Source organism: Melozone crissalis, unplaced genomic scaffold (assembly GCF_028551555.1).
Source record: "Melozone crissalis strain CALT ecotype California unplaced genomic scaffold, PUWL_Pcris_2 ptg000014l_1, whole genome shotgun sequence".
NCBI lineage: Eukaryota > Metazoa > Chordata > Aves > Passeriformes > Passerellidae > Melozone > Melozone crissalis.
The window spans coordinates 12010000-12025233 of NW_026535792.1; the positions used below are offsets into that span (position 1 = coordinate 12010000).

The following is a 15234-nucleotide window of genomic DNA, read 5'->3' on the forward strand; positions in this document are numbered from 1 at the left end:
TTTTAATATTTCTAAGACCTTCATGTAACTGTGTCATTTATTAAAAAAGCACAACCATGATGAGAAGTTTTGTTTTAATAAGTAATCCTTAACATATTCCGAGGCTGAAATTACTCTCTCAAGTGCCAAAAATTATCACAGTACATTTATTATGTAATGCTATAGAAACAAAAATATTCTGAAGCACCAAATTGTTCAATTATTCATCTAAAGTATACTTGATCTCATGTGGTGCCTGTGTCCTTTGAAATTAGATTCCTAAAAGTAGTGTATTAAAGGAAGTGAGGATGAAGCTACACTTGAAGGAGTACATGTGTATGAAAAAGGACATGTAACAGGAGGAGAGGTCCTGCTACTGAAAGAACAAATTTAACTATTAAATAAAAAGAAGTTGCACACTTGTGCTATGCATTCTAAGCAATAGAAGGACCAACTTTAAATTTACTACAATTTCAGCATTTATATTGCTTTTATTAGAACAAAAGTAATTTATTTTTGCTGAAAAAATGACCTTACCCCACTATAACTCCTTTGAAACTCCCTTTAGTTACTGTACCTTTCATTTCCTCAGTTTTTTCTTGGAGTTTTATTTCTAAGGTCTCCTTCTGTTCTTGTAATTCTTTATTCTGATTCTCAAGTTTAAAGATTTTCTGTACAGGCAAAAAGTAAGCAAATATACAAATTACAAAGGAGGAAGAAAGAGGTCTAAGAAGATCTTACATTTTAAGAAGCATAAATGGAGTCTCTTCCTTTCCTGCTGCCTCCCCCCAAAAGAGTATGGTTACTTAGAAACTCTCATATCATGGATTTGATAAATTCAGTAACTGAAAACATTAATTAAGAATAAAAGCACACAGATGGCAAATATAATTTACCTGCTCACTGTCCTCTTTATATTTTTTCCCTTTCTCTTCATATGTTCTCTTTTGAGCAGTTAATTTTTCGAGTTCTGATTCAAGTTTCTGAATTGTATCCACGTCATTCATATGAGCTGAAGCCAGATTGGTCAATCGTTCCAGCAAGCCATGATTTTCCCTACTCTGCAATGAGCAGGACAGGATAAAAAGAAACAGAAAAATGCACTGAAATTGTTCCATAGAATTTTAAAGGGAGTACCTGACCTACTTCTGCTCACCATCCCATGGTTTCAGTCATGATTATTTCAACCCAGTCATGATTATTTCAACCCAGGACTGTTTCTGTCAACTAGATGAAAACTACCATTTTAAAGATGATTTGGTTGGGATAGCTCTCAAAAATAAGCTGCAAAATAAACATAATATTGAATTCCCCAAAGTTACAAAATATGTTGCACCAGATAATATCTCACACATCCTTCATCCTAACAGTAACAACCCCATCCAGAGACTGGATGGACTCAAGAAACATTAAAAAAAACAAAAAGGTAATTGCAGACTCTTCTCATTTGCATAATTAACCCAAAAATACAAGGAAACCCTAGATGGTTCTTCCTACCGTGGGTGTAGAAAGCCTAGTAGTTTATTATAAAGGACCATAACCCTTACATATTCTCCTGTCTTCCCAACTCAACATCTTTGACTAGAGCAGACAAGATAAAAAACTTAGTACAAATCAGAAGCTGACTGCTTCCCCTCACCTGTTCTTCTATCCTTTTCTGCAGCTGCTGGACTCTGTATGAGAGCTGGATATTCAACACAAAGCGCCGAATGTTCTGGAACCTGCGCCTGGCCAGCCACGCACGGGCGTATTTCTGGAGAACCACAGCCTTCTGCTCCTCACGCATCTTTAAAGCAAAGAATTAGCATTCCTCTCTAATTAGCTCAATCCACAGCAATTATAACAGCCTGCGAGTCTACATACACTGCTGAGCACAACACAGCTCATGGAAATATCAAAAAAAAAATCAAAAAACATGGAAATATTCCAACTGCAGGCACATTTGAGCCATTGTAGTAATCACAATAAATGGTCTGCACCCAGCATAAACCAGACAGAGATCTTGGTAAAAAACTAAAAAACAGAGCAGAAGATACGAGAACCAGATAGGAAAAAGGTAAAGTACAGGAATAATTGCTATTGTGTTCATATTTTTTACAGAGCACAAGTTGTTTCCAGTTACTGAAATCAGATGTTTGATAGGCTGTACCTTGCGATACTTTTTTCTTGCTAGAAATCCTCTCGTGTAAGCTTGGATTGTTACAGCAGCCACATGGATGAGCTGGCAAAGCCTACGGACGAGGTAACCCCGACAGTATTTCTGAATGACTATAGCTGCCCATGTTTCCTTCAGATTTCTTGCAGTTATAGCTTGCCTTAATTCAAAAGACAATAAAATTTACTTAGACTGGATTTCTCATGCTCATTGCTTTGGTCAGTCAAATTGCATACACGCACAAAAAAAAGAGGAGATATCAAAATCAGGTATCCATTATCAAAAACACAGCTTGTTCTTCAACTAAAGTGAAGGAGAGGGAGTTACCCACAACTTTTAAATGTGTCCACAAGCATTTGTTCTGATAGTCTCTTTATGAAAACCTCCCAGCCTACACAGAGCCATCTTTCCTTCTGCTTTGACAATGCCTGGTGAATTTTCTTTGCAATAATTTGTCCACACTAATCCATACACCCCTGGATTCTTCCCTGGCTCTGAAGTTCAACAGAAAGCCCAACTGGGACAGTTATTATCAACTAAGGACTGAGCTTACAGGCAGACAGGCCTCTTGGGGATCTGGTGGCTGGAAACCTGTTGGGGTACTTCTCTCATATCAGCTGAATAATTTGAACACATTCAATTTCATAATTACAATCAAGAGGAAATGGAAATACAATTGTGGGTATCCTTAAAATCAGAGGGTTTTGGGAAAGCTGCAAAAGGCAGGCTTCAGAGACAGCAGAACTCTGATTAGAGTTAAGCAGTAGGGGTAAGATTGGTCAGCAGAAAAATTATGTAAGAAGTAGAAAAGTGAGCAAAAACAGAACAATAGTCTGGGCATTAACGCTGGTCTAGAATAGCTCCCTAAGCTGCAGAAAAGTGTATCTAGTGAGATATTAGGAAGTTCTAAGCTTAATAATGGAGATGTGTGTGTTGTGTCTTAAGGCTTACAAGCAGGGATTGTATTTGAAATAAGCAAGCTTTGTTTTAACCAAAGGTACCTGTGCCTATAGTGGTTGGATAGAACTACTGTCAATGTGATTTTGCTTTGTGTGATTGGTCAAAAAACTTCTAAAGTCAGTTGTAACATTAAGTTCTTAGTCTGCTGCCTGGGATGTGAGCTGCTGGCATCTTCCCACTGTCAAAACCATGCAATGAGACTGATGCTGGAAAATACAACAGCTCAAGGCACGTTCCCAGCAGTCCCATCCCGTTCGTGATTTGCACACAGCCCCCAGCCGGCGATAAAACCTGAACTGCTCTTTGATAAAACCTCCCCTTGGGGCAGCAGCTGGCCCTGTGTGAGCCTCCAGGCAGGCCCAGGCCCAGCTGCCTGGGCAGGCAGGGGTGGGTACCTGACGGTGCGCTGCCCGCGGTAGTACTGCTGCACGGTGAGCGCCGCGCGGCGCAGGGCCAGGAAGCGCCGGCGCTGCAGCCAGCCCCGCACGCGCCGCTGCAGCAGCGTGCACGCCTGCCGCAGCCTGTCCGAGCGCAGCTTCTCCAGGTAAGCCACCTGCCCCGCCCTGAAAAATATCTTTGTTCTCCCAAACTGATACTGGTTAGGATCCTGAAAGAGAAAATAGGAGGTTTGTTAAGCTTTTAGCTTATTTTTGTAGGCCAGATATTCTCTTCCTTTTATAAATTGGCACTTCAGGCAAGCTCTGCTCCAAGACACCATCTTCCTAAATAAGAATATCCTCTCTGCCTGCTATGCAGATAGCAGTACATAGGGGGAAAACCCACTTAGCAGGAAAGACACAGAGAACAACATCAAAAGTTGTACACTCATGATCTAAAATTAAAGGGAGGCTCTGGACTTATCATCAAGGTCTTAAAAGCAACCTCTTCACCTCCTCCTACAAATCTGGTTCCATGGGCTCAGCAGCAACTTTTGATGCACCTTTCTAGCCTGGAACCAGTGAGCTGTGTGAGCAAAAACTCGGGGTGAGGCTGCTTTTAGGTTCCAGCTCTCCCCCTTGGCCTGTGCCAGGGCTACTCAGCAAGTGTGCCTGTGTTTGGTGTCACACATCTCTGAATCTGAGCTCAGTCCTTGACCAGGACCAGCCTCACCACCACAGGCTCATCTAACAAAGAGAAGCAATGTGCAAAATAGCAAATTTTTGAGCAGCTCTTCAATAAGCTGCATTCCACCATCAAAACCCCTCTTTGTGCTTGTAATACTTGACAAATGTATAACATTTACTGTTTACTGGTTTATAAATACAGATCTCTTCCATTTTGCAAGTGAGAATATTAACCACAGAGTGGTTAAATTCTCTGTCTATGGCCACATCATGACAGTCACAGCACGAGGTTACTTACCCACAAGCCTGTTTACAGCACAGTAAATCAGGAAAAACAGCAATAATGTAAATACCTTTCCTGCCTGAGGAGAGATACTACCCTTGGCAAAAGAGACATTTTATTACTAATAGATGCTGTAATACATCTATTGGCTGGTGCACACAAACCAACCTGGATCAGCCTCTGCAAAACAATCTTGCAAATCTGTTTCTTGTCATTTATGGAGAGTTCCTGCTGTGTCATAAGAATGCTGTAACGGCTGAAAAACTCAATGTAAGTCCACCTGGAAAATTAGAAGTTAACAAATTAATTTCATTATCAGACAAGTAGGTGGTTTTTGGCACAGGAAGGCTCACTGCTATCCCTACCTGGATGGGTAGCTCTGTGCACTAATCCGAATCGTTTCCAAAACACCACATGCACGCAGCTGCTGAGCAACTCTCTTGGAATCAAACCTAAAAAAAACAGGCAGTGTTATACTTTGCATTTCTGCTGGGTTTGGCATGCTGTAATAATTAGAACCATTCTACCAACGGGATTTGTATTTCTGCTCATAGGACACAAAGCTCTCTGCTTTTTATATAGTGTCTTACTCCATACCACAAATTTAAAAGGTAAATATATAAAAAAAATCTGGGTTTTCTGTTTCTTTCTCAAAACCAAAGGAAGACTGTATTTATTTATCTCACTAAAATTCCTATTTCCTTTCAGTATTAACTGTGGCAGTTCATAGCAGCAAGTGGTAAAGAATAGTTCCACTCCTGACACAAAACATATACAGAAATAAACCCTCTCAACAGCCCATTAGGAAGAAACTCGCCAGGTATTTTTATCCCATTCATTATGAATAAATCTGGACTTGCTCATTAATACCTGGTTCAAAATTTCAAACACAAGGCATGGAAAGTCCCTTTCCTGCTCTGGACCAGAGCTGATTTGCCCACAGAGCACACCACCAGTGTCAATGCAGTACTAGTCAAGAAAACCCTGTGGCTGGCAGATGACTACAGCATTCTTTCAGAAGCTCTTGGTGCACTCTTCTAGTCTAATTCTGACATATTTTTACATTATCCAAGCAATTTCTGCCCTCACTGCAGGATCATGAGAGCTCACTGCAGTGATAGTGATATAATATCAGCAGTAACGTGTTTTGCATGGAAAGATTTTGTCTGCCTACAAGAAAATGAGCTAACATACTTAAAAGATTGCATTTAGAATCAAAGCTGGCCTCCTCCCTCCTACTCATATAAGATAAAGGCTTTAATTTCATTTGTCAGTGCACTGCCTGCCAGCTGGAAGTTGTATAGCTGACATCAGTGTGCTTCCACAGGTCTGCCCAAAAAGAGACCAACAGCTGCATCAAAGTTAACTCCTGCTCACAGGTTAGTGGCTACCCATCTGCTCATAGGAACTATGAAAACTATCTGCCACATAAGACTGTATTAAAACATTAAAATTTACATAAAATTAAAAGTTACATAAAATTACATAAAATGTCCTGACAAATACACAAGCACTAGTATATAACTTGAAAATTATTAAGTTAAAGGAATTTTATGGTAACAATAATGACACTTAAATATTCAATTTTTGTAAGAAGACAATATTTTTTTCAAATTCAGCTATCTGGAAATGAAAACCATGTTCTGTATGGGAAGTTTCTCCTCAATAAGAGTTTAGCTTGCTGACACACCACTACAGTGATACAGAAAATCACAGCTGAGCACAACTAACATACTTACTCAAAAGGCAATTTCTCATCATTTGGCTTTATGCATCTCACGTAATGAGGAGTGGTTGCATTGAGTGTCACCATAAGCAAAGACAAAGAATTCCTGAACTGGAAAATATAAGACATAAGAGTTTTGCTCATGAGACATTTCAGTAAAAAGTCAATCTTGGTCTTTTAGTTATTTGGTAGATTTTGGCTGGACACTGGAAAATAAGGTTTAGATCTTAAATGCAGGAAATTGAAGACTGTGGCTGTACCAAACAGCCTCTTGTATATAAAATAAACACACCTATTATACCCAGACCTGGAGCACTGCTCTGTGGCTCCTGCTGTCCTGAAAACTGGACAGTCCCCCATGAACAGTGACAGAAGGCAGTGTCAGACTGCCCAGCATTTCCCAGCAAGTGCAAACACCACAGAATAGCAGGTTTGGGGGGTACCTTACTGCCCACAGTGGTCCGGAGCTGCTTGTTGGGTGATTTCAGAACAGGTCTGGCAGATTTGATGTTTATAGTTGAACTGAAAGGTGAGATGGACACTGGACTGTCTTGAAAAAAATCTGCACACAGATGAAACTAAAAGTGTGGTGAAAGAACCAGAGTTAAACACTGTGTAAATGCAGCATCATTTTAATCAAAATTACATTTACTATACCATAAAATGCAAACCCTCAATACTTAGGCCAGGTATTGCAGGATTTTGAACTGGGTATCAAACAAACAGCAGCTGAAAAAAGAGTTGCAATGATTCTGAGTCTATTGTGCAGCACTCACACATTTCACACACAGAACTCAACATCTGTGAAAGCAGCCTGCAAGAGCTATTTCAATATAAGCAAATATGGACATAAATACAGAGCAGAGCTAAAAATAAGAGCACTTAAGGCTGTGTTTTCACAATATGCAATTTAAATTAAGAATATGTTTTCAGGTCAGACGAAGTTAGCTTAAGAATAATCCTGAAGTCTCAAGGCTATAGACTTCAAAGGGACAAGCAGGTGGGAAGTGGCAGGCACACATAAGACACCTGATGTTTTCCTTGCCCTGGCATTCTCCTAATCTCTTTTGAAGAATAAACAAAGGCAGTTGTTAATGATAAACCCCCTATCAAAGCTGCATGTAATGACTACAGGAGAAAAAAAAAAGTTTTTCAGTTATAGGGATTACAAAATGCTCTTGAAGGGAGATATTAAGAGAAAACTCCAACATAACTAGCAAAGTAAATGCACATATATGAAGGAAGTGGAACATTGTGTTTTTTCATCCTGTATATTATTTGATGGTAAAAATATACAGTTCTACAATATTAAATAAATAAATAAAAAATAAGACTGATTTATTCAACCTATTAAAAATTCGTATATCAGAAGAAACATTTTAAAATCAGATCTGAATTAATTCCAGTAAAATCAGGTATTCAGAAGATTAGTCATTACTGTTTGTCACAAACCTTGCTCTCTTTCAAGATTTCAATCAATACTTCGTGTACTGTATCTCTGTTTTTTTCCAGAAATCCTTCACATTTATATTCTACCTGTGCAAACAGGTGAAATCATTAACTTTTCAGCAATGCATAAGCAAACAGTTGGCAAAACAATAATTTTTACTCTCCCAGCTGTGGTAGCCAAGAGCTCTTTATTAATCTCAAACATGATGGCTGAAACTCTGCTTTTCCTAATTCAATTATCTCAAGATTACACAAATGCATCCTGAAAATTTAGAAGCAGGAGAAACTGCCAGATTCCAAATCCCTCTGCCTTCATTAGGAACTTCTTTCCTCCTTTCTTCCTTATTCTATGATTTCAAATCAAGGCAGCAAAAAGGAAGACTACATCTGAAATGTAAATAACTGAGACTAAAATGTCTATGAGCTACAACTATAATTGTTCCATTTATACATTCTATTATCTTTCTGCTTTTTATCTTGATGATTTATTTTTCTGCTCTTAAATTCATTATCTTAAGGACTTCTTACATTTAAATGTCATGTTACAGGCAGTACTACCAATAAACAAACAGCACTATTGGAGATCAATTTTATAGAAGTTCCAAATAGGTGTGGCTAATATATCTTATTTCCTACATTTTTTTTTTCTGAATGAGCAACTGCTAGAAGCACAGGGAACAATACTGGGTTGTTTACACTGTACCTTATCAGCAAAGTGTTGAATGATGAAAGAAGTGTTTGACATCCTTGGCTTTTCAAAGAGTGCGTTTTTATTGACAAAATTATTGTACAGCTTTTGAAGCCAGTTTTCATCTTTTCCATGAGGCAACTGTAAGAATAAGAAGGGCAATCTCTTTAACAAACTGGGCTCTTGGAGCAGCAGATCTGCTGATGGCAATAAACACTCTGCATACAGTGAATTACAAGGCCTGATAACCAGTTCTTGCCTCTTCAGACCCACCAGTAGCAAATAATTTTTGGAAAGAAAATTGTATTAATCCACAAGGTTTTGTATCAAAAGCAGTGATTTGTAGACTAACTAAATTTAGAAAACACTGGTGGAAGAGCTGCCTGGGGCCTGAGCAGTCCAAATTCCTGCTTGGAGCAGGACTAGCAGCAGCAGACTGCTGTTTGCCCTGCAGTGCAGGAGGTGAGGAAGGATGAGGGCCCCACTGCACTCCTGCCCAGCCTGCTCCAGTCCTGCCCTGCCCCACAGCAAGGAGCTCCAGCTGCTGCCCTACTGCCAGCTAAGTTCTGAGATCCAGCTTTAGCTTCTTAATTCTATAAGAGACAACAGAATAAGTAATTTACAGTCAAGATTGCCAAATAGAGGGCAAACATTAATGCTCCTTTTCTGAAGAAAATCCTCTATTTCCCATTGAAAAGGGTAAAATACGGATTACAAGCCCCATTTGCAAAAATCTATAAAGTTTTGGGTTTTTTTAATGAACAAATATTAAATTACCAAGCATTCTTCATCCAGAAGTTCTAAAATTCCCATTTTAGCTTCAATAAGGTCAATGACAGGCTGGTTGTCATAAAAGTCTATTAAAGTCCACGGGATATCTTCCTTCATATATTCTTCTTGTTCAAGTTTAAAGACATGCTGGATTTGCAAAAATTATGAAAACATAAAGAAGGTTACAATTAAGGGAAAATAAGTACAGTGTCTGCATGTGCATAGTTGTTGTATACATAAGAGAGAAAAAGTTATATTTTGGAGTATATTGTATGTCTGTCTGTAAGAAAATAAACTTCTAAATTTTCATTTACATATATATGTGTACCTATGCTTACATATAAAAATAAAATATTTTTATTTATGACTGGATAGTCACTATACAGAAATATCCATCACTCAAGCACAAATAGCATTTACTAATATCCGCCCTGAAGCAAAATAAGATAAAGAACGGCAACAAAAAAAGAACATACCAGGTTAAATTGCTGCTGTAGTTTTTCATTAGCATAATTGATACAAAATTGTTCAAAACTGTTCACATCAAATGTTTCAAATCTGAAACACAATTCAAATAAGAAAAAAAATCCTTTGACATCAAAATCAAATGGCAGGATCCCTGAAACTCTTTGGAGATATCCTAATGTTTCTAGGACAATTAACTAATGGTAAGACTAATGAAGATGCTAAGAAATTTCAAAACTTCTCTAAAAGCTAATGTTAGCAGGCATAATAAAGCTAAATATCCAGAGTTAAATATAAAAGTATCATATCAGAAGCGAAATTAAAACCTCATTCACAAAAAAATGTTATTTATAGTAGCAGAGGATTTCTACCAATCTGGGTGCTAAAGAACTTATATGACCATGACCTTTTAGTAAAACAAATTCATTACCAACACAAAAAAATGCCTTTTTTATCTACTCCAAAGAAAAGGCACTCTGTTTCCAGAGACATTCTTACCCATAAATATCCAAAACACCAATGAAGGTGTGCTGTTTGCCAGGGAACTGCAGAGCTTGGTTAATTCTTTCCACAATGAAGTCAAATAAATGGGAGTAGATCTTCTTTGCCAGCGCATCCCTGGCATTGACAGCCTGGGCCCTTGTCATGGGCTTCACCACGGTCTCTGAGGTGGTGACAATCTTCCTGTGGCACAGCCACCGCGCCATTTTGTCACAGTTTAAATCCAGAAGCTCGCAGAATATACTGAGGTGTTTGTCTTCCATCTTTAAAGAAGATCAATAAATATTATTAGGGTACATTTAATTCTTCAACTGTCTTTAACTTTTTAATTCTTTAACTGTGAAATCCTTGCTCTGCTGCCACCAAGCTATGATTTTTAGTTTTACATAGGCAAAGGGCTGTATTTACTTCTTCATCTGGCAAAATAGCAAGATGAGCTAAAGCAAATAATACTGGATAGAACTCCTGATACAGGAGAGAAAAACTTGGAGTGGATGAGATGTTTTGGATTAAGACCCTGAAAGAAAGTTACTTTGGTCTATTTTCAGGTGTTATTGCCTTTTAGACTTGCATAGCTTGCTGGGAAACATTCTGAGCAGCTTTGACTATGCTCTGGTTCCTGCATCCTGCAGAGAGTTCCAAAATGGATTTTCCAGCAGCTGTGGATCAATTGGATACGGAGTACTCTTAGCCACACTTTGCCTTTTGTTAAGACTTTCTGAAGCTGGGCACAGAAGAGCATCTGTGTGAACACTCACTGCTGTTCCACACAGATGGAGATGGAGAAATCAATCAAGCTTAGTGCACCAGATTTAATGCTGCTCTGAGCCCCAGATATGAGAGAAACTATTGCTAAAGCACTTCTGGCATAAAATAGAATAGAAAATGTTGGTATCTGAGTGAGCTACTTCCTTACACTGATGGATGATCTTTCATCTCCAACAGCTGCTATTTCCACATTGCCCAAGTGCAGGATTGCTGCCAGCATTTTAAAAACATCCATCTGAAAATCCCTCTTCAGACCTAAAAGAACATTCCTTGATTATTTGAAATACACAGAAACAGCACAATTAATTAAAGCCGAACAGTGCTGGGTGACCTGCTTTGTTGTGCAGGCAAGAATTGTACAGCATCTCTGCAGAGTAGGATGCAAATCCTTGGTTCTGCCAATTTTCTGCCTGTCTGATCTGAAGATAGATTGGGCATAAGTTCCTGTACCTCCCCAAGTGCCAGCTCAAGTCTGATTTAGCTTTTACATAAGCTTTTACTGGGGCAAAAAGCTTCCAATTCCACTTCTGCCACAGCATGTTAGTTTATGGCCAAGAAGACTCCAACCCTCAATGCTTCTGACCAGTAACAATTAACACCAGTTGCTAATTGCTTCTGCCCAGCACTTCAAAAACAGACCAACCACAATGGACAAGCTATGAAAAAACCTATTTTGGTAATTACTACTAACATTTTGGATATTTCAGAAACAATAAACCTTTGCCCATTTCAGGAAAAAAAAAAATCTACTGAAAATGTATCCCCAAGAATTTACCCAGTAAGGCAAATGTCTTCTGAGTCTCCACCATATTTGCTCTGTCGTCAACCCCTTCTATTACAGTGCTGCCACCCATTCGTGTGTAGTTAAACTCTTCTGCACTTCCTGTAGAAAAGAAGCAAATCTCGTAATTCTGCAAAAATTAGGGACTGGGGGGAGCACTTGTTAAAACTTCTGTAATACGAAAAAATTAAAGGTCCTGTCAGATGACAACGTTTCAATGATGAGCTGGAGGTCCTCTTTTTTCTGAGGGAAATCCATGTGCCCAGCTCAGCTAAGCTGACACAAATTCATCATTCCTAGAAATCTTAATATCCATCTAATAAACAAACTGGAATGGAGACCTTGTAAACATACACCCAAATTCTGCTTCTACCTACTTCTCTGTAGATAAATGAATCAAGTCCCTAAGCTGTCATCTGTCACTACAGGAATTTTGAGAATAAGATTCCCAAAGACACTCAGGTACTTGATTGTGCACTATTTGAGTTTCCAGGGATTTGCTACCAAGTTCAAAACCAGCAGGATTAACAGCTGAGTGACTTTAAAATGCAGGTCCTGTTTTAAGGCTGTGAGATTTATGCTGTAATGCACTAAACATCCTAGCACTTGAAAACCAAGCCTTAAAATGCTGCACTGCAAAACTGAAGAGCAGGTTATTTTCTTGAGACCTACCCAATTTCAGATGTTCATATTCAGGTTGCATAGCAGATGCACACAACTGATAAAATATATGGTAGTTCCTTTCATTTTCTGACTGTAAAATAAAGCAAAGAGTAACACCACAGAAAAAAAAAATTAAAAACAAAATGAAGAAACAAACTGAAAAACACCTGATATTCAACACTACTGTAAAGTGATAATAACAGCTAAAGGCTAAATTCTGCTGCAACATAGGTTAGCAAAAAAATTGCTTATTATTCAAATGGCCCATCTTAGCAAGAGCGTTGAAAGTGATACATTCAAGTATACTTTATCTCCACTGCCAATATGTGTAGTTCTTTCCCCAAGGATGTTAATAATTTCTTTAGCTTGAACAACCATCTACTAATAAGAACTGCCAAATGCTGTAACAAAAAGATGTGTAGGAGTGTCAGTTGAAACACTGCCCTGTGGGAACTCAAAAAATTCTCCATTTTCAAACCATCCTTCAGGACAGAAGATATACAGAAGTATTTTTCAGTGTACTTAAAAAGTTACAATACTACTAAAAAAGAAACCTTTGTAAAAACCATTTTATAAAATGAAATACTTTCTTTAGTACATCATCATAAGCCATGACATTGAAGTGAGTCACATGAAATGAGCCTTGGCCTCATAAATTTTCAGCCATTTTTTTCACTCAGAATCTGTCTGCCCTGTACATGCTGTTCCTTTCCAGATACCATTGGTCTCTCTTACTGTTGCAACCACAAGTACCAGATTTGCAGTTATTTCAGGGAATTGTGCCTGAGAAGCATTCTTCACTCAACATAAGGAAGAACATGGAATAAAGTAACTTATTTCATTCCTCACAATACTAGCTTCTGTTAAAAAATCAAATGCTGACTGGATACATTCTCAGAACTTCTGATAATATTTTCTATACAGAACTAGTATAGTGCATCAGGAACTATATTGACGTTGACTATTTTAGGCTTTATTTTACCCACCTGAAATACAACTCTGGATTTCTCAAGCAGGTAAGTTCTCATGTTAGCTCCAATGATTTGGTAACTCTGATCAAAACTGATTTCAGTGTATTTCCCAAATCGACTGCTGTTATCATTCCGTGTGGTTTTTGCATTGCCCACAGCCTACAAAAATTATAAACTTTTACAATTTGCTTTACTCCCATCTCTCGTAAGAATAACTTTGTCAAAACTTGAGTCAACCACAAGTTTCTAAAATCAAAGGTGCTCAGGGATCAATCTCTGTTCAAGCATTGAACTGTGTTACTTATATTTTGAGGCCTAAAATTGAAGACAAGCCTCAAGTCAAATACTAAAATGCTACATAAACTGAAAATTAGACAAAGTATACTTTTCCAGCATAAGGGTCCAAGTAATAAAACCAATTAATTTGTTCAATATTGCTACATCATCATCTAATTAGGCAAACTAGAGCCTCCAAAGGGCCACTGGTAAATGAGACAGGACCAGGTGTTCCTGAAGCTGACCACCTCTTTCCATCAGTAACAATGAGAGGCTGAAATTCAAATTTAAGTATCCAATTTGGACAGATGAAGCATCCCTGAATATTTCAAACAAAATTTCCCAGAAGCTCTCAGAATTCTTCCCTTGATGAGTACAGACTTGACAGACATTCCCCAAACTTACCTCGGTTATTGGATTGGATGCCAATACTTTATCCTCCACATCAGCATTGCTGCTTGACTTACTCACAGTGGCAAAGTATCTCATGGTGTACCTTGCAGACACAGTCTTTCCAGCTCCTGATTCTCCACTGACTATAATGGACTGATTTTTATTATTTCTAAAAGCAAATAATCAGACAGTTTATGTCAGACATGTCTAAAGGGCATGTATAAAAGTAGGAATTACACACATGAAGCAATGTTTGAAATCACAGCTGGGCCCAAGTCTCATACATCAGTTCCATCTTACTTCTATTCTTCTCTTTCTCCTCCTCAGCTGTAACCTCCAGGTTGATGTCATTGCTATTCACTAAGTTTTACCCCTCATCAAGAATGAAAATAGATTTGATTCTAGAAATTCCTCAACTGGTTAAGGAATTCCTTCTCCTCTAATTAAGCTATGTGTTCAAAGGTATTCCTAATAGCCAGTGGCACATACACAGTAAAATTAAATGACAATTAACACTGCCACTAGACTTCAAGAGTTATTTATGGACATTAAATAACATACTGAACCTTGCCATTTGCTTGTATGCTTCTTCTGCCACAGCAAAGATGTGTGGATCCATGTCCCCCATGTTTTGCCCACTGTAAGCATGGATAATGGCATCTCCATATATTGGCAGCTGCTTATAGGGGTTTATTGCAACCAGAATTATCCCTGCAGCCAAGCGTAAAAACAAAAATAAAACACAGGTTAGTTATATGAAATGCCTGGTTTTGGCAGCTGATATAATACAAAGTAGCAATATTTTCTGGGTAGAATGTGCTGATGAATAAACAAGTCTATACTCACACATAAAGCCAGTTAACACGAGTTAAAATACACTTCAGGAAAGCATTACACACATCATGTTGCAAACTGAATCAAGATTAATACTTTTAAAAAAAGATTTTTTAAAAACTCTTCATTTCACATAGCTTACCACTATATGTGTAGATAAGTTTAGATTCCACAAAACGAATTTTGAGGTTGTGTAGAACAGCTGGTTCGTGCAGGTAGCTGAGTGCAGTGAGATCATTTTCACCAACAAGTATGTCAGGATTTCGTAGTGGTGGCAAAGCAGCTGGATCAACAGGGTAACTCAGCTCCTGTCAACAAAAAATACTTGAAATGTCATAAAATGCATTACGTTTGCATAAATACAAATCTTCTACCTTTACATGAAGTTATAGAGTGGATGCAGCCCTGTCTGATCTTCTATTTCGTTGTTCCATATATCCCACTCAGCCTGGGAGAACTGGAGGTGTTTGTTGCTTATGAAAAAGAAAGCCTCATTCTCTTTATTTA

General features: G+C 38.2%; 1 protein-coding gene across 1 annotated transcript in view; it reads right to left on the minus strand.

The window, feature by feature from the left end:
• MYO5C (myosin VC) overlaps positions 1 to 15234 on the minus strand; it is a 33834-nt gene that overhangs the window by 14832 nt on the left and 3768 nt on the right. The window contains exons 3-23 of the mRNA XM_054272530.1: positions 14870 to 15035; positions 14460 to 14604; positions 13906 to 14062; positions 13240 to 13383; positions 12263 to 12344; positions 11585 to 11692; positions 10958 to 11064; positions 10039 to 10304; positions 9552 to 9633; positions 9082 to 9222; positions 8320 to 8445; positions 7620 to 7703; positions 6611 to 6745; positions 6181 to 6278; positions 4807 to 4893; positions 4610 to 4721; positions 3490 to 3701; positions 2129 to 2294; positions 1619 to 1765; positions 876 to 1040; positions 557 to 650 (exon numbers count right to left, since the gene is read on the minus strand). Coding sequence (XP_054128505.1) covers positions 557 to 650; positions 876 to 1040; positions 1619 to 1765; positions 2129 to 2294; positions 3490 to 3701; positions 4610 to 4721; positions 4807 to 4893; positions 6181 to 6278; positions 6611 to 6745; positions 7620 to 7703; positions 8320 to 8445; positions 9082 to 9222; positions 9552 to 9633; positions 10039 to 10304; positions 10958 to 11064; positions 11585 to 11692; positions 12263 to 12344; positions 13240 to 13383; positions 13906 to 14062; positions 14460 to 14604; positions 14870 to 15035 — 2824 coding nt within the window. The remainder of the gene's footprint in view (positions 1 to 556; positions 651 to 875; positions 1041 to 1618; positions 1766 to 2128; positions 2295 to 3489; positions 3702 to 4609; positions 4722 to 4806; positions 4894 to 6180; positions 6279 to 6610; positions 6746 to 7619; positions 7704 to 8319; positions 8446 to 9081; positions 9223 to 9551; positions 9634 to 10038; positions 10305 to 10957; positions 11065 to 11584; positions 11693 to 12262; positions 12345 to 13239; positions 13384 to 13905; positions 14063 to 14459; positions 14605 to 14869; positions 15036 to 15234) is intronic.